Consider the following 22,676-nt stretch of genomic DNA (forward strand, 5'->3'; position numbering starts at 1 on the left):
GAGGTGAGAAAAGTAAGGTCTTACATTTAAGCAAGAAAAATCAAAAGACAGCTATAGGTTGTACATGGCTCAACAGTAGTAATTGTGAGAGGGATTTAGGAGTCCTAGTGGAGAACCACTTAAGTATGAGCTAGCAGTGGGCTGCAGTTGCTAGAAAAGCCAATGCAGTCCTAGGCTGCATCAACAGGATAGTATCAAGGTCACCTGAAGAGATAGTGCCATGTTGTACTATTTTGATAGAACCACACTTGGAATACTGCATCTTTTAATCATCACAGTACAACAAAAAATGTTGAGCCTCTAGAAAAAGTGTACAGAAGAACAACAAAGATAATTAGGGAACTGGAGACTGAAATATGAAAGGTTGCAGGAACTAGGTATGCCCAGTCTAATGAAGAGAAAGACTAGGGGTGATGATAGCAGTCTTCTAGCATTTGCGGGGCTGTCACAGAGAAGAGGGGCTCCACCTATTCTCCAAAGTATCTGAGATCAGAACAAGAAATAACAGATGGAAACTCATCAAAGAGAAATCCAACTTAGAAATGAGAAATTTTCTGACAGTGAGAACAATTAATTAGTAGAATGGCTTGCCTCCAGAAGTTGTGGGTGCTCCATCACTGGAGATTTTTAAGAAGAGTTTGGACAGCCACGTATCCAAAATGGTATATAGGGTCTCCTACTTGAGGTTAGATTAGAAAATCTCCCAAGGTCCCTTCCAACTCTTATTCTGTATTCTGATTTCAGTTTATCAAAGATCTTGATAGGACGAGGGGGCAGAAGTGTTGAAATATATGGCAAGATACCATAAGGTACCATAAGGCAAGTTTACCAGTCTTTCACATGTCTTAATGTAGTGAAAGGAACACGGCATGCTTTGGGACTCTCCATCAGCCTTCTTGCACATTTGACAACATCCAGTCTGTTAATCTTTAACATTTTTTTAAAGAAAATAGGGTATAATTGGTCTCCTGGAATCACAAGTCGGGTGTTCCCCAAACTATCTCCTTGGGTCATTACTCCTATGACCTTCATTTATTACTATCTTTTATCTTCTGCTAGTAATGAACCCACCTCTTTTTCTATTGACTTTTCTTTTTAAAATCTAAATTTATTTTGACCGTAAAATATTGTTTTCCTGCAGACAGTTGCTTTATAATACAACTCTTTAGTGATTACAGATCTTTTATTCTGGTTGTTTAACTCTTTTAACAGTTAAAACTGCATATATATTGGCTTTGCAAACTGTCCTGTCTCATTGGAATGGGGGATAAACATACTTCTAGTATCTTCATTTTCAGAAGTTCCCAACTCTCCTGAGTTCCCTTTGTCCTGAAAGTCAAGTAGTTCTATGTATATTTCTCTACGGCTTTTGAAATTGGCTGTCCTGATATTCAGTATATGACTATGCTCCAAGTTACTTTTCAGCAGCATCTTAAAACCCTAGATTACATGGTCACTTCCTGCAAAAAAAACCCAATTGTTTATATCTCTTCAACCAGTTGTTAGGATTACATCAAAGAAAGACAATCAGTTTTTTTCTTTAACTTTCTGAAATTGCAAAATATTTGTTTCATGTATCTCATTCTCTAAATTCAGCTTCTCTTTTGCCTTCTGTCTCCCCTTTCCACCTCCTGTCCAAGGGACCCTTTTGCAAAACTAGAGGGGGTTTATAGAACACAATAGAATTGTAAAATTATAGGGTTGGAAGGGACCTCACATCACTACCTTATTGCCAAGCTCCACTGTTGTAAAATGTGAGGATGGATCTGCTTAGACAATTGCATCATGCTGCCTGGAAGTCACAGAACACAAAATATACAATCAGAGGACTTTTAATCCAAGCCGCTGCTCAAGGCAGGAGACCTTATACCATTCCACTCAAATGATTGTCCAGCATATTCTTGAAAACCTCCACTGGTGGAGCACCAACTTCGAAAGGCAAAATTAAATGTTCTGTCAGGAAATTCCTCCTTGGTTCTAGGCTGGATCTTTAACAAGCTTCCACTCATTACTTATCCTGCCCTTTGGTGCTTTGGAGAATAAATTAGTCCCCTCTCCTCTATGATAACTCCTCAAGTACAGGAAGAGAGCTATCATGTCACTTCCTAATCCTTCTCTTTGATAGGTTAGAGCCAGGGGTAGGCAACCTTGGCTCTTTTATGACTCGTGGACTTCAACTCCCAGAATTCCTGAGCCAGCATGTCTCAGCAGGGAAACCTCTCCCTTTCCCCTCAGCATGGCTGACTCTCTTTTATGACTCATGGACTTCAACTCCCAGAATTCCTGAGCCAGCATGTCTCAGCATGGAAACCTCTCCCTTTCCCCTCAGCATGGCTGACTCAGGAATTCTGGGAGTTGAAGTCCACGAGTCATAAAAGAGCCAAGGTTGCCTACCCCTGACATATCTACCTTAATCATTCGTGATAAAGTTTAGCTTCTAGACCAGGGATCTTCAAACCTGGCCCTTTGATGACTTCTGGACTTCAACTCCTAGAAGTCCTCAGCTAGGCATGCTGGCTGAGGAATTCTGGGAGTTGAAGTCCACAAGTCATCAAAGGGCCAGGTTTGAAGACCCATGTTCTAGACCCTTTCTGCATTTTCTAGGGGCACCTTCTTTGTGTCATGGTAACCAGAACTGGACCCGGTATTTCAAGTGTGGCTTCACTAGTGCAGTATAACGTGCGGCTTGCAACCTCCAACACCCATCCCCTTAATAGAATAGGCTCCTCAACCTTTCCACTCTTGGTACGCTGATGCCCAGGCTCCACGCTTGCACACACCTCCCCTCCCCCCACTTTTGTAAACAGCTCCTCCTCTTGTTGCTCCTGGGAGCAGCCGAACCCCGAATCTACTGCGCCCGCCGTGCCGATGCAACTCAAATAGGTAGACATGCGCACGGTCCTGCAGGGAGTTCCGCTCAACTCGGAAGTTACGCACTCTAGAACGTAAATATCGACATTCTCTCGTTCCCGTTTGGGCCTAGTTTCTGGAAAGGAACGGTTGCTGCTAAATCTGCGAGATGAGTACTATGTTCGCTGATACTATCCTTATTGTCTTCATTTCGGTCTGCACCGCTTTGTTAGCGGAGGGTGAGTGGGGGAAAGGGAGGGTAGAATTCGCCGAGGGAGAAGGGCGGAGAACAGGATGGTGGCTACAGTTCGGGGTCTTCTTCCTTTGGCCAGCTTTAATTGCATTTGTTGCAACTTCGTACAAATTCAAGCGGTATTGTTGCTGACATTCCATGATCATGCCAGAGTGGATTTTGGACTTCTGACCAGAAGCTGGCGGGATAAGTGTAGGGGCTCCGAGTTCTTTTACGTCGAGAGAGTGGAAGTGGATGCTTGCATTGCAGCCGAAAGGGCAGCGGAAGAGGGGAGGGAATCGGGAAGGTGCTGGATGACTTCTCAGGTGATTCAGAAAGAGGTGGCCACCTGAAATAAATAAATAAATAAATAAACCTTTGTTGTCAAAGTACAACATGTGTACATTGAGATTAGCTGAGCCTCCCCCTGTGCTCTCTCCCCCCAACACACAGTGACAACAAACCCTCCATCCCACCACACTATGTGAACCAACTACACCACACACCGGCCTCCCAAGTCAATTCTGCATAAGATTATGTCCCATTTAAAAGCCTAACAGCCCACGGATAAAAGCTATTTTTCAGCCTGTTGGTACGGCTGGCTATATTCCTGTATCTCCTACCGGATGGTAGGAGAGTAAAGAGATACCGTCCAGGGTGTGAGTCATCCCTGAGAATCTTCCTCACTCTTCCAAGGCAACGAGCCCTAGCGATGTCATCCAGTGGTGTCAGGGAACAGTCCACAATGTCTTGTGCTGTGCTCACTACCCTCTGTAATACTTTCCTATCCGCGGCTGTCAGACCAGCATACCAAACCACAATACCATACGAGAGGACGCTCTTTATGGTAGACCGGTAAAAGAGGGTCATTAGCTGTTGTTCTACCCTGTTCTTCCGCAAGATCCTAAGAAAGATCCTAAGAAATCCCTCTTCCATCCACCTCAGACCTTGGCTGGCTTATTTTGCCAGGGATGATAAAAATAGTCATATTTGAATTCCTTGATCCATTGCTTGGAGCTAAAAAAAAAAGCTAGAAATATAATTCTGTTCAGTCAAAACTGTCACAATGGAAGTATCCACATTTATGCGCATACGGCCGGCGTCAACTTCCCTCTGTCCAGTGCGCTCCCACAGAGAGGGCCTCCTCAGGGTGCCGCCGATCAAAGAATGCCGATTGGTGACCCCCAGGGGGAGAGCGTTCTCTGTGGGCGCGCCAGACCTTTGGAACCGCTTACTGGTTGAGCTCCGGATGGCCCCCGACCTTGGCTCCTTCCGGCGCGATCTCAAAACATTCTTTTTCGAACAAGCTGGCCTGGTCTGACGGGATGGGGTTGGGTTTTTAAAACTAGTTTTAACTTTAATATGTATTGATTTTATGGGCATGATGTTTAATGGCTTTTTAATTTTTGTATTCGACTTTTATTGTGTATTGCCCTGTTCACCGCCCTGAGTCCTTCGGGAGAAGGGCGGTATAGAAATCAAATTATTAAATTAAAATTAAATTAAAAGTACAGAATTAAATGTATTTTTGTAAATTCCATGATAAACTTTAAAACGCACGTCTTAATTTTGTGCTCAGTAGTCAAAATCATTGAATCACATCCAGCCCAAATCTTTACACCAACACACTATTAAGCTTGGCATGCCAATTACACCAATAGCTGATATTGTAAGAAATAAGTCAGCATTGTGGATTTTGCAGAAAATAAGCCTCAGAAGAGTCGTCCAAGATGAGTCTAAAATACTTATTTCTGCATGGCATCACACCATATTTAAACATGTTTTGTTTGTAGCAGAGTTGGGGTGCAAATTGGGCCAGCTGAGAGGCTTTGCAGGAGTCCTGCCAATTAGGCAGGAAGATGAGATCCAGCAGCTGCCATGGGGGGAGGGGGGAGACAGAGACAGACAGAGACTATAAAGAACCATGAGTATTGATTTTGTAGTTACAAATACATTGTAGCTGATAGGCAAATCCATGAATAATGAGAATCAGCTGTATTATGTACCCATTGTTGGATAGCAACAATAACCCAGTATTTTTCCCTGAATTCCCCAGCACATCTCCAAGCACATCTCTGTCAAGATGAATGAGAGATAGAATGGAATTGAATATTCTGGAAGAGACATTATTATTAATTTATGGTTAAGTATTAATTTGTAGGGGAAAGCTAAATCAAGATTACAACAAATAATTAACTTCATACTTATGAAGTGAATCAAACCTTTTCTTCTCCATTCAGCAATTCTGCTTAATGGTAGGGGTAATAGGCTTCTACCTAAAACTGTAGTTAGGCACAGAAAAGTGCTTGGTTGTTTCTCATGGTTTTACAGCAGTGGTAACTAGATAATCTCAACCAGAGTGATGGCATCCTTTTATTGATGGCCTCACTTTAATAGCTAGTGGACCATCTTGGAAAGCTTTGCTGGCTACTGTGTGAAATAATGGTCTGATCTATCAGTGCTTCCTTTATTTTTTTATAATCTTAAAAAGAATGCACTAGAAAAGTTGTTTATCTTACACAGGTTCAAAATAGCACCAAAATAATATCTTTATTTTTAAAGTCAGGGCAGAGAATCAACAGATGCTTTCATAAACCATTCCAAATGCTATCTTGAATATTCAGGATCTGCTTTGAAGTAGTGAGATGGACTGCAAATATTCTAATATAGATAAAAACTACCTACTTGAGCATCACCAGAGAAGCTGCATTTGCTTCTTCCTCATTTTCTTGTATTGTCAATTTAAAATTATTGTGTTATAATAATACCGGTAGGAAAATTAATTTCATGGAACTGTCAAGTTTCGAAGCATGCGTCAAATATTGCTTCTCAGCTTGCTAACAAACTTGGGGGGAGGGGGGAGGTTTGGAATGCAGACTTCAAAGATTACAAAGCCAGATTGTGAGACTCAAGGACATTACCCCAGGTGTCTGGCCAAACCTAGAGATGCTTTCTCATAACAATATTTTTCCACTTGATTGGGCAACGTGACTTCATCCAGAGGGAGGATTCAATGCTTTTACTATATGGGTTTGGGAGGAGTCTTGCCAGAGCTGGTTTTGCTTTCATTAGTGCCAAAGTAATGTACGCAATAAAGTTTTATATTAAGAGATCGGAATGTCTCACAAGTGTTTGCTTGGTTGGGTTTGACATTAAACCAGCTCTCCTTTAAGAAGAATTTCTTCAAGGGGTCCTGAGTCCCTGCAAGCCTGTCTGGTAGCTTCTGGAAGAGCTGTGAAGACTTGGGGGAAGATGGCCAGGATGGGTCCGGCGAAGAACAGCCAAGCCACGGGCCAAATGGAGCTCATGTGATGGTGACCTGCCAAAAGGAGCCACTGGCAATGCGAGATGGGGTTGCGGTGACAGGGAGCCAATGCTAGACGGGAGAGGAGATATGGAAGGTTATGATGCCAAAGGTGGCTGAAGCCAAGCTCCCACTACTCTCCCCTGGGGTGGAGCCCACCCAAGTCCCGAGGTGGAAAGAGAAGTGAGCCACTGAGTGGGAAGACTCGGTGCAGTGGAGGTTTCTGATGGCCTGCTGCAACCCATCAGTTCAGCAGCTGAGGGAGAGGTTCGTCAGCCTGGAACTGCAAGGGAGAGAGCCAGCAAGGAGACTAGAACTGCTTCCCAGAGGTGGATCCAACCAGCCCGCAGCAGCTGTTTCAAAGACTTTACCTCAGCCCCAACAGAATGGGACCCACAGCAGCCGTAGGAGATCAGAATGTCTGGAAGGTGTTCGCTTGGTTGGGTTTGTCAGTCGGAACCTTGACATTAACCATAAAACATTAATCAGTAAGATTTTCTTCTCACTATATAATTAAGGTTCTTATTACTTGTTATGCCAAATATGAATAACTAACGTTGGTTCAAGGGCCACATCAGGCTTTGCATTGCAGAATGCTAGCTGCAGTGCAATAGTAAAAGAGGCACGCAGTTGAGTTTAAAATCATGAGAGCAGACTTTGAATTTTTTAAGTGGTGAAATGGGCAAACCCCAATTAATCAAAATGCAAAAAAAAGCCTTAGATATTCTGCCCCAGTGATAGAACCCACTGGTCTGAAGATTTTTGTGTTCCTGCCCAGTTGTTGTACATCTTTTTCTGTCTTATGTTTATTTCAGGCATAACATGGGTTCTGGTGTATAGAACAGATAAGTATAAAAGACTGAAAGCGGAAGTGGAGAAACAGAGTAAAAAATGTGAGTATGTTTACAAATAAATGCTAAATTTGGTCTTATCATAACTCAAATACTAAGAATTTGAGATATGCTTCCTATATTAGTTCAAATCAAATCAATTTTTATGATCTTTATTGTAATACTACAATACCAGGGCTTTTTTTCTCATAGAACGCTCAGAACGGAGTTCCGGCACCTTTTTTGGATGGAACCTTGTAGGGTAGGCAAGGCAGGTTGTATGACGTGTGTGAGTTCCACCACCTTTTTATTTTACAAAAAAAGCACTGTACAATACTATAGTATTATAGTAATTATACTGTAATAGTTTCATGTGGGACTAATAAGTGTTTCTTGAAAAGGATCTTGATTTGTGAGTTATGTATTAAAGCAGAATGCCTCTGTGAATGGAGACATTGTAGGAGGAATGTGACTCTGAAGGAGCTTAGCAGCACCTTTTCTGACTAGCAATTTTTATTCAAAGGCTTAAGCTTTTATGAGCTGTAGCTCACTTCAGTGCATACAGTAGCTATATTTTTATATAGTAAATCAGTCTAGCGCAGGGGTCGGCAACCTAAAAAAGAAAAAGAGCCACTGGGAACCGGTTCCATCACAAATTAAAAAAAGAGGGAGCCGCGTGCGTGTGTCCATGCACGCGCATGCGCAAAAAGGTTTTTTGCGCATGCGCGGACGCACGCGGCTGCCATTTTTTTAAAAATGAGATGGAACCGGTTCCCGGTTGCCCGACGGCGACGGCCCGTCTGCAAAGCTGCCGCTTTCGGCAGCTTTGCAGACGGGCCGTGGCAGCTTCCTCAAAGAGCGGCGCCCCTGCCCATTCCGAGAGGTGCGCGCGCACCTCTCCGAACGACCGGAGGTGCGCGCGTACCTCCGCGCGAATGGGCAGCGGTGCCGCTCTTTGAGGAAGCTGCCGCGGCCCGTCTGCTAAGCTGCCGCTTTCGGCAGCTTCGCAGACGGGCCGTGGCAGCTTCCTCAAAAAGAGAGGCGCCCCTGCCCATTCCGAGAGGTGCGCGCGCACCTCTCCGAACGACCGGAGTTGCGCGCGCACCTCCCCAAACCTTTGGGGAGGTGCGCGCGTACCTCCGTGCGAAGGGGCAGCGGCGCCGCTCTTTGAGGAAGCTGCCGAAAGCGGCAGCTTCCTCAAAGAGCGGCACCGCTGCCCGTTCGTGCGGAGGTACGCGCGCACCTCCGGTCATTCGGAGAGGTGCGCGCGCACCTCTCGGAATGGGCAGGGGCGCCGCTCTTTGAGGAAGCTGCCGCGGCCCGTCTGCTAAGCTGCCGCTTTCGGCAGCTTCACAGACGGGCCACGGCAGCTTCCTGAAAGAGCGGCACCGCTGCCCATTCGCGCGGAGGTGCGCGCGCACCTCCCCAAACCTTTGGAGAGGTGCGCGCGCACCTCTCGGAATGGGCAGGGGCGCCGCTCTTTGAGGAAGCTGCCGCGGCCCGTCTGCTAAGCTGCCGCTTTCGGCAGCTTCACAGACGGGCCACGGCAGCTTCCTCAAAGAGCGGCACCGCTGCCCATTCGCGCGGAGGTACGCGCGCACCTCTCCAAAGGTTTGGGGAGGTGCGCGCGCACCTCCGCCCATTCGGGGAGGTGCGCGTGCACCTCTCCAAACGGGCGGTGCCACTCTCCATTTGGAGAGGTGCGCGCGAACCACTGCCCGTTGGAAGAGGTGCGCGCGCACCGGGCGGCTGGGAGCCGCAAGAGACGGCTCAAAGAGCCGCATGCGGCTCCGGAGCCGCAGGTTGCCGACCTGTGGTCTAGCGACTACTGTATTTTTTTTAGCTCAAGAGAATAATAGATATAATTTTAAAATTTAATAACAGAATAAATCAATAGCAGCATGAAATATTTTATCCTACAGAACGAGGTAAAACCAATTTATGGCATTATAAATTCACTCCAATAAATACTGAAGATATTGTTGGTATAATTTACAATTTAAGTTTGGCAACGCTGGAATCCTTTTCATCCTCAACTGCCACTGGTAATATTAAGTAATATGAAGAAGAGTTATAATTAATTGAGAAAGTATAGTGCAAAGTAGAATGGATGTTTCCAGTTAAAAATAATACATCACAGGATTGATTACATAGATCACGGGTGTCAAACTTGCCACGTCACGTGACGTGTCACGACATATCGCAACTATTTTTGCATTGCCTGCAATGGGGTGGGCACGGCTTTGGTATGATGAAACCAGCCCGTAGGCTGGCAGTTTGACACCCCTGACATAGATTATTATTATTATTATTAATTTTATTTGTATACCGCCCTTCTCCCGAAGGACTCATGATAATAAAAGATGATAATAAAAGACTAAGAATTCTAAATCCACTTTTGGGGGATGATTCAATTATACAAAAATGATCTTTGTGGTTGGTTTGTGATCTATATACAATAACCCCAGCAGGCAGTGCTCCCCAAGTGAGATATATGTTGCAAAGGAATGGTAAATAAAATAATAGCTACCAAAGCTAGCTAGCTGGCATATAAACTCTGCAATTTTATGTATATTCTGGATTTGTACATCTTACAAATGAGTTTATGCAAAAATTTGCAAGTTAACTGGCACTCTTTGATCTAAAATGAAGTAGAAAAGAAACTTCTATAAGCAAGGTGAACATTAGAATGACAGTTTGGATGTATTTTGAGCTCTCGGGAATAATTTTGTCTTCTCCCAACCCATCCCTTAACTCAAAATGAATGGTAACTCCCAAGACCTGTCCATCTGTAATTTGATAGTTTTATATATATATATATTTATGAAGCCTGCAGTCATATTAAAAACAATTGGAAGATTAGTTAATTTTCTCCCAAATCAGTAAAGATTCTTCTTTCTCACAATTTTCTGTGATATGAAATTGAACAGGCTTAATCCACACAGAAATGGCAACTGTAAATGCATATATGTATATCAGGTCCCTGTCGGAATGCTGCCATTCAGAGGAGAGGGGGATGGCTATTTGAGGTTTGAAGAATTTGTTGCTTTCGGTCGATATGGGGAATAGGGAGGGGAAATGGGCCATCAGGGCCCTCTGGATGGACTCCTTTCCGGCCAGTTTCAGCTTGTTACCAAGGTCAGGCGCCAAGAAGATAACTTGTCTTCTCATCTTGGAGTTCCCATAACACCATCATGCCATCTCCTGATGGACTGGGGTTTTGGGGTGGGGTTTGAACAATGGGAAATTTGTGCAGAAAATGCAGATTCTGCCTGGCTTCTCTGCAAACATTTTCGTTCAGTAAAAGATCCTTTTGAAATAACGCTTGTTTCAAGAGTCATGCTTTCCTGAGTAGACAGCTGAGGCAGGACCTTACAATGCAATTATTTTTTTTAAAAAAGGGATGTTTTTATAAAACCCATAAAATACACAGGAAGCCTGATTCTGAACCTGCACATTTATTTCCCTAAAAATGAGCAAACGTCCAATAGAAGAGAATATTCTGAGCAAGTTTCATCTCCTTCCCTCAACAAGACCAGTTGTGCTTGCAAAATATAATTTGTTGCAAGATAAACTGATTTTGGCAAAGCAAGCATTCCCTTAGCATGTTACTTTACTTTTTTACTTTACTTTTATTAAATTTGTATACCGCCCTTCTCCCGAAGGACTCAGGGCGGTGAACAGGGCATATATAAATAGCAAATACAAAAATTAAAAAGGAATTAAACAAGTGCCCAATTAAAAATACAATAACAATAAAAAACCCATTAAAAAACCCTAATGTCCCCCATCAGGCCAGACCAGCTAGTTATTTTTATGTTATGTTATTTTTTATGTTATGTTATGTTATGTTATTTTTTCAGTCTTTCATTTTCTGCTATAATTAGAAGACTGGAAAGCTTTTCTGGGTGGGGGAAATTGGTCTTCCTGTTACCCTCTATGAATTGCACAGGTAGATGAGGCGCACATTTATTCACAGATTTCCACTTATACACTCCCATAAACTACTCATAATTTCTTTAGATTTTTGGTGTGGGTGCAAAGCAATGAGAAGAAAGGTGGCTTTCTAAGGAGGAATTGTTTATGAAAATAACTGACTGTGTTGTCTAATCCCTATAGTGGAAAAAAAGAAGGAAACAATAACAGAATCAGCTGGCCGACAGCAGAAAAAGAAAATAGGTAATGTCAAGTGGTGAAGCTTGTGTGTGCTACCGAGGAGAGGAGAGGAGAATTCTTTATTGACCAAGTGTGATCGGACACACAAGGAATTTGTCTCGGGTGCATAAGCTCACTGTACCTATGAACATATATGTACATATGAAGTCATAGGTCAGTAACATAGTTGCAATCATTAGCCATAAGTTACAAACAACAATTGATAAATCATAAGAAGCCAATAGAAGATAGTATGAAAAATGAGAAGAGGAAAAAAGATGAGAAATGAGACAGTGCTGTGGGAACTAAGTGTTAAGCAGAGTGATGGCACTGGGGTGGGGACACACGACTATGTCTAATTGTTTTGGCATGCGATGCTCTAGAGCAGCATCCTGAGGGGAGAAGTTGAAACAGTTTATGTCCAGGATGTGAGGGGTCTGTGGATATTTTCTCAGCCTTCTTTCTAGTTTGTGCAGTATACAGATCCTCAGTGGAAGGCACGCTGGTTGTGATTATTTGGCTGATTACAGCTTGCCAAACTACCAATTGGCAGGATATCAGGAGTGGGCAGTAAGTGTATCTAAATAGGACAGTAGCAGAGGCTACCAGGAGACGCATACAGACCATGAGCTGCCTATCCATATTTTTTATGTTTTTCCCTGTTTTAAAACTGAGCAAGCAGTGAAACGGTTCTTAATTCTGGAAATGCAGTCATGAAGTTCAGTTTGTACATAAATAGTTGTGACCTTCCATTTCCAGTTGGAGGTTTCCTCACAACACAGTGTTTATCAGTGCCTTTCCTCACAACACAGTGTTTATCAGTGCCTTTCCTCACAACACAGTGTTTATCAGTGCCTATGAAGTTTTGAAGAAAAGGGGGCTCCATTGTATTATGTATGCTTTTAGGACATGGGTGGTTGATCTGAATCTTCAGACTTACCAATATACCTCTTTGTTTTACCATAAAATGTTTTAGAAGATGATACTTGGCTTATTGGAGGTAGGTTTCTGATTTTGTAAACTGGTCTAACCTTTTTAATGTTTTTCAGAGAGGCAAGAAGAGAAGCTGAAGAACAACAATAGAGATCTGTCAATGGTGAGTGTTACAAAAGAGGCTGGTCCTCTTCTATAGAATTATGAGTTATTTATCTAAGACCGCACCAGACTTAGTGAGCACCACACCAGACCACCATTGGTAGATTTTGAGAGCTTTAATTTAGCAACATAAGCATTTCACATCTCATATATATCAGACCCCATTTTTGTATTAGCCAGGTGCCAAATAGGCATGGGAAATCCTCTTGAGAGCTTCTTTGAGATGAACCTACAGGTAGTCCTCGACTTACAGCAGTTCATTTAGTGACCATTCAAAGTTACAATGGCACTGGAAAAATGGACTTGTGACCATTCTTCACACTTAGGACTATTGCAACATCCCCATGGTCACATGATCAAAATTTAGATGCTTGTCAGCTGACTCATATTTATGATGGTTGCAATATCCCGGGGTCATGTGATCCCCATTTGTGACCTTCTGACAAGCAAAATCAATGGGGTAGCCAGATTCACTTAACAGTCATGTTACTAACTTAACAATTGCAGTGATTCACTTAACAACTGTAGGAAGAAAAGTAGTAAAATGGGGCAAAGCTCACTTAAAAAATGTTTCACTTAAGAACATAAATTTTGGGCTCAGTTGTGCTTGTAAGTCAAGGACTACCTGTACAAGATGTGGGTTCAGACTTCTCTCTTGTGTAAGTAATCCCAGATTACTTCAGCTTGATTGCTGGGTTACCTTAGTTTAATTAGCTTGATTGCTGGGTTATATTATAGATCATATAATCATTCAGCAAAATCTGGTGCTTGTCCATCTGGTCAAGATGTTCTTTGTGATCATTCTTGGACCATAGGGAGTACCAGAAATTTGTCAAAAACAATGACAAGACTTTTGTGTCTTCATAACTAATGTAGAAACGTCTCATATCTTGATGGAATATTGAGCATGCATACTTTCAGGTTTTTCCAGTGCACCTTTTTAACAACCTATAACTATAACTTTACAAAATTGAGATCAACATTCTAAAAAACCAATATTCTTAATACATTCTTCAATATTTCTTTACTCAAATTCAATCTAATCTTCAAATTCTAAAGACAAGTTGATTTTCAAATTGAGCAGTTTTTGAATAAAAATAACAGCTGCATTTATTAAAATAAATAAATAAATAAACCTTTATTGTCAAAGTACAACATGTGTACATTGAGATTAGCTGAGCCTCCCCCCGTGCTCTCTCCCCCCAACACACAGTGACAACAAACCCTCCATCCCACCACACTATGTGAACCAACTACACCACACACCGGCCTCCCAAGTCAATTCTGCATAAGATTATGTCCCATTTAAAAGCCTAACAGCCCACGGATAAAAGCTATTTTTCAGCCTGTTGGTACGGCTGGCTATATTCCTATATCTCCTACCGGATGGTAGGAGAGTAAAGAGATACCATCCAGGGTGTGAGTCATCCCTGAGAATCTTCCTCACTCTTCCAAGGCAACGAGCCCTGGCGATGTCATCCAGTGGTGTCAGGGAACAGCCCACAATATCTTGTGCTGTGCTCACTACCCTCTGTAATACTTTCCTATCCGCGGCTGTCAGACCAGCATACCAAACCACAATACCATACGAGAGGACGCTACAAGTGAGAAGTAGCCAGATTAAGCTACAAGTGAGAAGTAGCCAGATTAAGCTTCTCATACAAGTGAGAAGTAGCCAGATTAAGCTATTTCTTTGTGTTTCAATCTTATTTGTATGGTCTTAGAATACCCAACAGGATTCAGTAATGAATAATAATTGACTTACTAAGTCTGAGGAGCAGATATTAGAAGTATACACAACCTACAGTGAAGATATGAAGACTGGATATAGTTTTGGGAATGGAAGAGAGACAATCCATGAATGATCAAGGGAATAAAGCAGTCCACTGAAAAAATTAGGCATCATTTTAGAATCAGAGTTAAAAAGGGCCAATGAGATCATGGAATACCACAAACTGTTGAGCATAGGAAGCCAAGGTTCTGAATTAAAGAATTCCAAGTCACCTGTGCTGTCTGTTCTTATCTGGTGAAGATAACCTGTACCTCCTTGGGTAATTGGTCCATTGATCAAACTGTTAAAAGGAGGTCAGGATTTGTTCTGTCTCATTCCAAAGGACACAAAAGTGGCAAAAGAGATTTAAGTTACAAAAAGTCAGATTTGGAATGAATGTTAGAAAACCGACCTTCTTAACAGAAGAGTTGGGCAGTTAAGAGTGCTGGTGGACTACACTAGATACCCTCAAGTAGAGGCAACTATCTCTGGAGTGCTTTACTTTGGATCCTACACTGAACAAGACATTGGGGTTGATGTGCTAAATACAGTAGCCACTCCAAATCTGTGACATTGGGCTTTCTGCTATAGTAGTTCAGCTTAATTCAAATATCCAAATCTCTCCAGGTAGAATAATCAGATTTTATTTGGAAACATGTTCCTAATGAGATTTAGCTATTCTTGGTTTTCTGCCTTTTAATCTATTTTTTAAAACAAAAACAAAAACAAAAACGGGAGCCAGTAAACATTTGAGGTTCACAAATGCCTTTGATATTGCCAGTTCCCAGGCCAGGACTGGAAACAACCCTGTGCTTAATTCAGTAATTTTAAAGTATCCCAGATAGGTCATTATAATAGTATTAATTGATAAACAACCAACCCTCAATGCTATCTAGACAGTATAATCCTTCTTCAGATTATTACTTTTTAAACTGAAAATTACTGAAAATTATTACTTTTTAAACTTTTTAATTAGACAAAATAGGGTAACAAGACTGTTATGCGAGTTTGGATGATATGATTATATGATGGCAGATTGTTTCACAATCTGATTTAAGCAGTGGAATTGACTTTTAAAGCCATAAATGATTTGACTACCTGAATGATCATGAAATGTAAATACTTGATTGCTATGATATATTCTTTGGTACCAGATAATTTTAACATTAACCATAGCATTTATTTTTATTTTAAAATATTTGTGTCAGAACCCCCAACTATTAATCCCTCATATTTTCTGTGTTTTAACTGTTTGGGTTCTGCCATTCTCCTATGGTGGGAGGGGAGAGGCCAGGGGGCTTTGTAGTGCACATAAAATGCTTCCTCTATCTGCTTTGATGTATCCTGTACGGCAGGGGTGTCAAACTGCCATCTGGAAGCCGCGCCCACGCCATTGCCAGCAATGGCAAAACTCTCCTGATACGTTGCACGACGTCACATGGCGTCGCAAGTTTGACATGTCTGCTCTATGTGGTGTGAAAGGAATGCCTCGGGGCTATCTGCCTTACCTCAGTGCGGAGGGAGAAAACAGCGAGGACCTAAGAACCTTGAGAGAGACGCCTTATCGGTTCGTTTCCACAGTTCGATGTCACCTATGGATTGGCCTGTTTGAACCGACCGGATGGGCAGTTGGGGGTGGGGTTATTATTTTGCGGGTTTTACCTACTGATTCGGGCAGGAAGCCCTCAGATCCTGCCTAGCTTTCTGCTGTCTGTACCTGCCAATAAAAGTTGCTTTCGAAATGATGCAGGTTTCAAGGGTTCTGCTTTCTTGGTAGGAGGCAGGCTCCTTACAATTTGTATGGCTGCTCATCTTAAAAACTCTGGGTGACTCACAACAATAAAACTGTAAAAACCATAAAACGCCCCGCCTCTTTAAAAACCAACTCCTCAATCAACTTCCCAGGGTGCCCCAACAGTTCTCTGCAGACTCCCTCACTTCTATCCCATTGCCTAGTGACAAGCCAGGTTTTTTAATGGTCTTCCAGAAGGCTAAGAGGATGGGCCTGCCAGACTGCTTTGTAAATCCCTTTCTTCCCTCGGCCTCTCTTTCCCGCTTTGGATTCTTATTTATCAAACAGTAACGTTTTCACCTTTTATTTTTTTAATTGCAGGTTCGCATGAAGTCCATGTTTGCCATTGGTTTTTGTTTCACTGCTCTGATGGGAATGTTTAATTCCATGTAAGTGATCACTAATGCTGTTTTGACTTTAAATTACTTTAACAGTGAGGGGGTTCTTGGTGCTTTCTGAGCGTGGTTGTTTTCTTGCAGACATTTCATTAGGTAACATCATCAGTGCTAATAAGAAATGGGATTTACTCTCAGTTTATATTCTAGTGCAGAGGTCTTCAAACTCGGCCCTTTTATGACTCATGGACTTCAACTCCCAGAATTTCTCAGCCAGGCATGCTGGCTGAGGAATTCTGGGAGTTGAAGTCCATGAGTCATAAAAGGGCCGAGTTTGAAGACCCCTGTTCTAGTGGCTTGCCCTGTCAGTATTGGTGGGGGTGGCCTTGGGTGTTTTTTGGTTGGGCTTTTTACTGTTAACAATTGAGCAGTTTCTTGATTGGGATATTGTTTACTTCTTGACTGTTAGCTTGATGGTAATCTTGCTTTTAATCTGTGCTCATCTGGGTGTTGAATGCTGGTGGTGAGGTATTTTGATCTCTTTGTTCCCCTTTTGGCTTCTTGGTTATCTCTTTTGCACACTATATACATGTTGTTAATGTTTATGTGTCTGTTGATGGCCAATTTGTCAGAGTTCCAGGCTTCCAGAAATTCTCTAGCCTTTTTGCACTTCGCTTGGTCTATGACGGCCATAGTTTCCCAGTTAAAACTATATTAAGTCTACCCATGTGTTGTGAAATTAAGAGTTTTCATTATGTCTTCTGACTGCTAGTTGGTGTCTTCTGCCTGTTTGTCCTACGTAGTGGCTGTTGTGGTCTTTATACTTAGTCTGTAGATGACTCCTGGTTTTTTTTCTTCTGTGACTGCTCGGCCTATTGGTTTACTAGTCTGTTGATGGTTTTTGAGAGGTTTTTAATGTACAGCAGTCTTATCCTTTTTACAGCATGTTGGTTGTGCTATATTGGGTTGAGTGGTCGGGTACTTTTTGATGAAGTTGCATGGATACCCATTTTATTTATTATTATTTATTTATCAAACTTTAATCACCCATCTCCCTCACAGAAAGTCTCTGGGCAGTGTACAATCAATAGAATAAAACATTAAAAACTGAATAATTTTTTGCAATTGTTGTTGTAAGCTGCCCAGAGTTGTTGGATATGAGATGAGTGGCAAATATATTTCATAATAAAATGTATTTTACTAAAAGCCAAGTGGTTACAGTAGATCAAATCCAGAACTGAGGTTTTGTACATGAAAGCTTCCCAGTTAACTTTCCCTTTCTTTTTTCACCCCCCTGCTATTTCCCATTTGTCCAGTCACATTCAAAGAAGTTGCTTTGGTAACTGCCCCTGCAAAGGCGGGCTAGATCTTGAGTGTTACATTCCATTTCCCAAGCACGTGACCCTGGAATGATAAACCAACATCTCGGGATGGTACTAAGCTTAGTTTTGGTTTCCTGGTCTCCCCCCCCCCCCCCGTAGTTTATGGAAGGCTGGCATCTAGTGAAACAGGTCTAGAGAGAAAGATGGCAGTTCTGACATTCACACACACACCCTTGAAAAAGGGCTAGTCCTAAGGGAAGGAAAGAGAAAAAAGAGTATTAGAGATTCAATGAGTTTTATCAGGTTATTGGTTGTAGAATTTGCGAAGTAGGTGTGGGGATCACACGTTGGGCATTGACCCACTCTGACTCAAAGGGCGGAAAATCTTTCCAGAGGATCAGGTACTGGAGCCAGCCCTGGTGGATTCACAAGTCAAGTATTCCTTCACCTCATAAGTTTAGGATTGGGGCCAGTGGCGGCTTCATTGCAGGGCACAAGGGAGAAACAACTGCAGGTTTTAGAAGGCTGCAGTGGAAAACGTGATGGATGTGCTTGAAGTTTTTGGCCAACTTTAATTCAACTATCACCAGATTGATGACTCTGATGGTGGGGAAAGAACCAACATATTTTGGTCCCAATTTCTTCAAGGGTTGTCTGGATTGCAGGTACCTGGTGGAGAGGAACAATTCGTCTCCAACTTTGAATTCTCTCTGGGATGGTCTCCTTTTGTCGGCGTATCTTATGAGATTCTCTCGCGTATTCCAGTGCCTTGTGAATAACTGGCCATGTGTGTTGTAGCCTTCGGATACCCTACTGCATACTTTCCTCCATTAAGGACTTATACATTGAGTGCACTTGTCAGCCAGTTATGAATCCATCTGGTAGTGATGCTGTCTAATCCCATTTTTCTGTTTATTGTCTAAAATTATAATTTTAACAAATTTGTAAATCTCTTGTTCATCCACCTGATTCTGTTCCTTCACATTTCTATATCTTTTCTTTCTATTTATTTTGCCTAGAATTGTTAAAAAATGCATTTTTAAAAATGATTAAGCAGAGGTCAAAAGCACAAGAAGGAAGTTTTGCTAGGCCTCATATCACACAAGGCACTCAATGTATTGCAAAGTTGGATCTCACTAATTTACTCCATCTACCATACAGTTCAGAAATGGCACCATGTGACCATGAAATGATATCTTATGGGAAACTTGACTCAAAAGAGTAGGAAGGATTGTCAGGATCTTGTTGAAAAGATGGATTTGTAGAATTATTTCACAACAGCTTTAAGAATCTTGCCCCTGGTTGGCAGAAGTTTGTAGTAAGTGGTGGTGATCATGTGGCAAAGTAAAAGAACAGCTACCAAATCTCATTTCAAGGATTATTTTCCTGTTTAATTTATTAAAATATCCATTTATAAATTAAGGTTATGGAGGTGGAAATGTTACTCTTTATTCTGTCCTTGTAATTTTATGTTTTGCCCTAAATGTGATGTTCTTTGATTAAAGGTAAAGGCTCCCCTGCACATGCGTGTTAGTCGTTTCCGACTCTAGGGGCCGGTGCTCATCTCTGTTTCAAAGCCGAAGAGCCAGCGCTTGTCTGAGGACGTCTCCGTGGTCATGTGGACGGCATGACAAGACGCCAAAGGCGCACGGAACGCTGTTACCTTCCCACCGTAGTGGTCCCTATTTTTCTACTTGCATTTTTACGTGCTTTCAAACTGCTAGGTTGGCAGAAGCTGGGACGAGTAACAGGCGCTCACTCTGTTACACGGCACTCGGGATTCGACCCGCCAAACTGCCCACCTTCTGATCGACAAGCTCAGCGTCCTAACCCACTGAGCCACTGCATCCCTCCGTTCTTTGATTAATGTGCAGCAAAATATTGCCTAGAAACAAAATATTGTTTATCTGTGTTGAAATTACTCTGCAAATAATTTAAACTGCCCTATAACCAAATCCTTTTCACTTTTTGCAGATTTGATGGAAGAGTGGTTGCAAAACTCCCATTCATACCACTTTCCTACATTCAGGGTTTGTCTCATCGTAATCTTCTGGGTGAAGATTGCACAGATTGTTCCTTCATCTTTCTCTATATTCTCTGCACTATGTCTATTCGGCAGGTAAGGACTGCTTTGGGTTTTACTTTTGCAGATGAATAACCATAACTTGTATATAACTGGAGAATTCGAAGCAATGACTGGTGTAATTTGCTACCGATGAATATGTTGTGTAAACATTTTAAAATTTCAACAAAATGGAACACTTGTCTATATTTTTCTCATTTTTTGGTGTCTATGCCTGTGAGTTTGTGCATTTTATGTATGTATGTATGTGCTGGATTCGGAATGTGCGATGTATGTATGTATGTGCTGGAATAGGAATAGGGAAACCTAGATTCAAGTCAGAAGCTGGCTGGGTGACTTTGGACCAGTCATTGTCTCTGGATTCTAGACTCTTTGTACAATGTGTCTGTGAGTGGTAGATTATAATCCATTACCTTCAAATTATCATTCCAAACCATCATCATCCAGTGTATTGATTTGGGAGGAGGAGGATAGTTATGATCATCATCATCACCATCAGGAATCAAATGTAATCCTAGAATGTTTGTGGTGCCTTTGCTACTGTATGTTATATTTTTAGTAACTGCCTTTCTTGTTTGGTATCTTAAGGAAACTCCATTATAATACATTAGGATTCCAACACTAATTCTGAAAAGCTAGGGATAATTAGAAATATGTTCAGAAATAGGTTTTGTTAAATTGTTTATTAAAAGCAAAGCCTATTTTCTGAAATATTGAGGATACTATATTTTATACTTAAACAGGGTGTTGCTTGAAAAGACATTTTACCCAGACTAACTTGGATAACAAAAGTTGGCAAAATCCAAGTTCTAATTCGATTTGTATGTGTTTCAGAGAAAAATTGAATAGTCAAGGTAGTTAACAGTATTAAGTGAATCAGAGCAAACAAAAATTTCAAAATACAAAATATAAAGTACAGATATAAAAATAAATATTATATGATATACTATATACCACGCTATACTATATAATAGATATTTGATAATTGAATGGTGACTTAGAAGGTGGTAACACTTAGCTAGGAATTGCTAAATTGAGGTGCTTCCTAAATTGAAAAATTGGGAAAACAGGAGAATGCAGTAGCAAATCATTTCTCTAACACTATAAAGAAAATTGAATAGATGCAATAGCCAGGAATTGAAATTATTAAATCAAACAGCTTACTTGTATGCTGGAATTTAAATCTTTTTATCTCCTTTATTTCTTACAGGAGAATATAAGTACTGAAATTATACTTAATTGTACTTAATAATTGCATTTTTATTTCTTGATAATCAGAATGGTACAGATTAAGCACACCTACTTTTTCAGTTCATAAATGTGTAAGTGTAAATGAAGCTATCAATTACTTGAGGTTGATTAAGAATGTTTGCATATAGTTTTGACTATTTATTAAGGGAAAACTTTGCTGTATTTTAAATACACTACTGAGTTCTTATGTCTTTTTTGCTCTTTTATCAGAATATTCAGAAGCTGTTGGGTCTGGCTCCTTCCCGAGCTGCCACCAAGCAAGCTGGAGGATTCCTTGGCCCCCCACCTCAAGCTGGGAAGTTCTCCTGAAATAAGAGAAATAACTTTATCTCTCTTGCCAATGAAAATATTTAAAAAATATTCAGATTTTATGGAAATGTTTCTAAATATATTTTGGTACCCAAGATATCTAGTAACATCTGTTTTATGAATTGAACCATATTGAATAGATATCTTTGGTTAGCTCTCAAGTTCCAGGATGGAGCGAAGGTACTTTCATGAAGATTTTAAAATCTGGAAAACTTTGTAAGAATACATATTGAACTTAAAGATGGGACGCGGATTCATATAAAGTTGGAGTTTTTTAAAGACATGATTCCACTCTTATTGATAAACAAAGAAGAATTTCCATTATCCCAAACTATTTAATTTGTCTTCCCTGCCATTTTTCAAATGTTAATTTAGTCTAACATTAACTGGATTTCTCTAGGAATTTACAAGAAAGATCATACATTGTCATTCAATATTTGATATTAATGGATAATGGAGGCTTTATTAAATTATGACAGAAGATTTGGCATGAGATACTTAATATCCATTAATTATTGTAATTTTATAGAAATAACAATTTTTTCCTCAGAGCATATTATTTTTTGTTGATTTGTTTTTTGTTCCACTGTGTCTGTGTGAAAGTGGCAAGGAGGAAGAAGTGGAGCAGGGTCATAAATGGAAATTTTGTGATATATTTCAATAAGTATGCTTCACTTGTCAATTGGCAACCTTTTTGATATTTCTAGATGCTTATTGTATCTCCTTTATTTTCCCTTTTGAAAGCTAAAGATGCCCATCTCTGTCAGCCATTCCTCACTGAGCTTGGTTTCCAGAAATATTATCACCTTAGTATCTCTTCTGAAACCGTTCCAACTTCTCCAATGTCTGTTTTATAGCATGATATCTAGGACTGGACTCAATAATCTTAATTTGTGGTCCAATCAGTGCTGAATATAATACAAGTACCGTACTACCTGTTTTGATCTGGATACAGTGCCTCTGCTAATACAGCTTATCCCTCCACTAGCTGCATCACACTATTTATTCTTGTTTATCTGGTTGTTCACTAGAAAGGTGAATCTTTACAGTTGTAGCTAATCTGCTTAGGTGAATGTCATCTGCAAATGTTGTGGATGTCCAAAGCTATTCTAGGCTCATTTATAAAGATACTGAAGAGTATTGGACCCTGAAAATCCCATTCATTATTTCTCTCCAGGATAGTGTGGAGCTATTCATGTGCATCTTTGGGGTAAAATTGTTTATCCAGTTGCAAATCCATTAGGCCAGGGCTTTTCAACCTTTTCACCCATTGTATCACTTTTAGGATATGGTAATATCCGAGTAACAACAGTCGCCTAGCAAGGTGTCAAAAACTTGGATTAAAAA

General features: G+C 41.0%; 1 protein-coding gene across 3 annotated transcripts; it reads left to right on the forward strand.

Annotated features, from left to right (window-relative positions):
• The first annotated feature begins 2,933 nt into the window (after positions 1 to 2,933).
• Positions 2,934 to 21,883, forward strand: TMCO1 (transmembrane and coiled-coil domains 1). 3 transcript variants are annotated; one of them, XM_081325917.1, is made up of 7 exons: positions 2,934 to 3,089; positions 7,202 to 7,279; positions 11,336 to 11,395; positions 12,421 to 12,467; positions 16,351 to 16,418; positions 19,661 to 19,805; positions 21,231 to 21,883. In XM_081325917.1, the coding sequence occupies exons 1-7, from the start codon at positions 3,020 to 3,022 to the stop codon at positions 21,327 to 21,329; spliced, it is 567 nt and encodes a 188-aa protein (XP_081182043.1). In that variant the 5' UTR covers positions 2,934 to 3,019; the 3' UTR covers positions 21,330 to 21,883. The 3 variants fall into 3 exon arrangements, 2 of the variants coding, with proteins under 2 accessions (XP_081182043.1, XP_081182042.1); XR_014026192.1 differs by lacking the exons at positions 2,934 to 3,089; positions 21,231 to 21,883 and adding exons at positions 4,589 to 6,874; positions 15,593 to 15,804 and having other exon boundaries at positions 19,661 to 19,734; XM_081325916.1 differs by lacking the exon at positions 2,934 to 3,089 and adding an exon at positions 4,647 to 6,874.
• Positions 21,884 to 22,676: the final 793 nt, after the last annotated feature.

This window comes from Vipera berus (genome assembly GCF_964194415.1).
Source record: "Vipera berus genome assembly, chromosome: 3".
In the NCBI taxonomy this organism is placed as follows: domain Eukaryota; kingdom Metazoa; phylum Chordata; class Lepidosauria; order Squamata; family Viperidae; genus Vipera; species Vipera berus.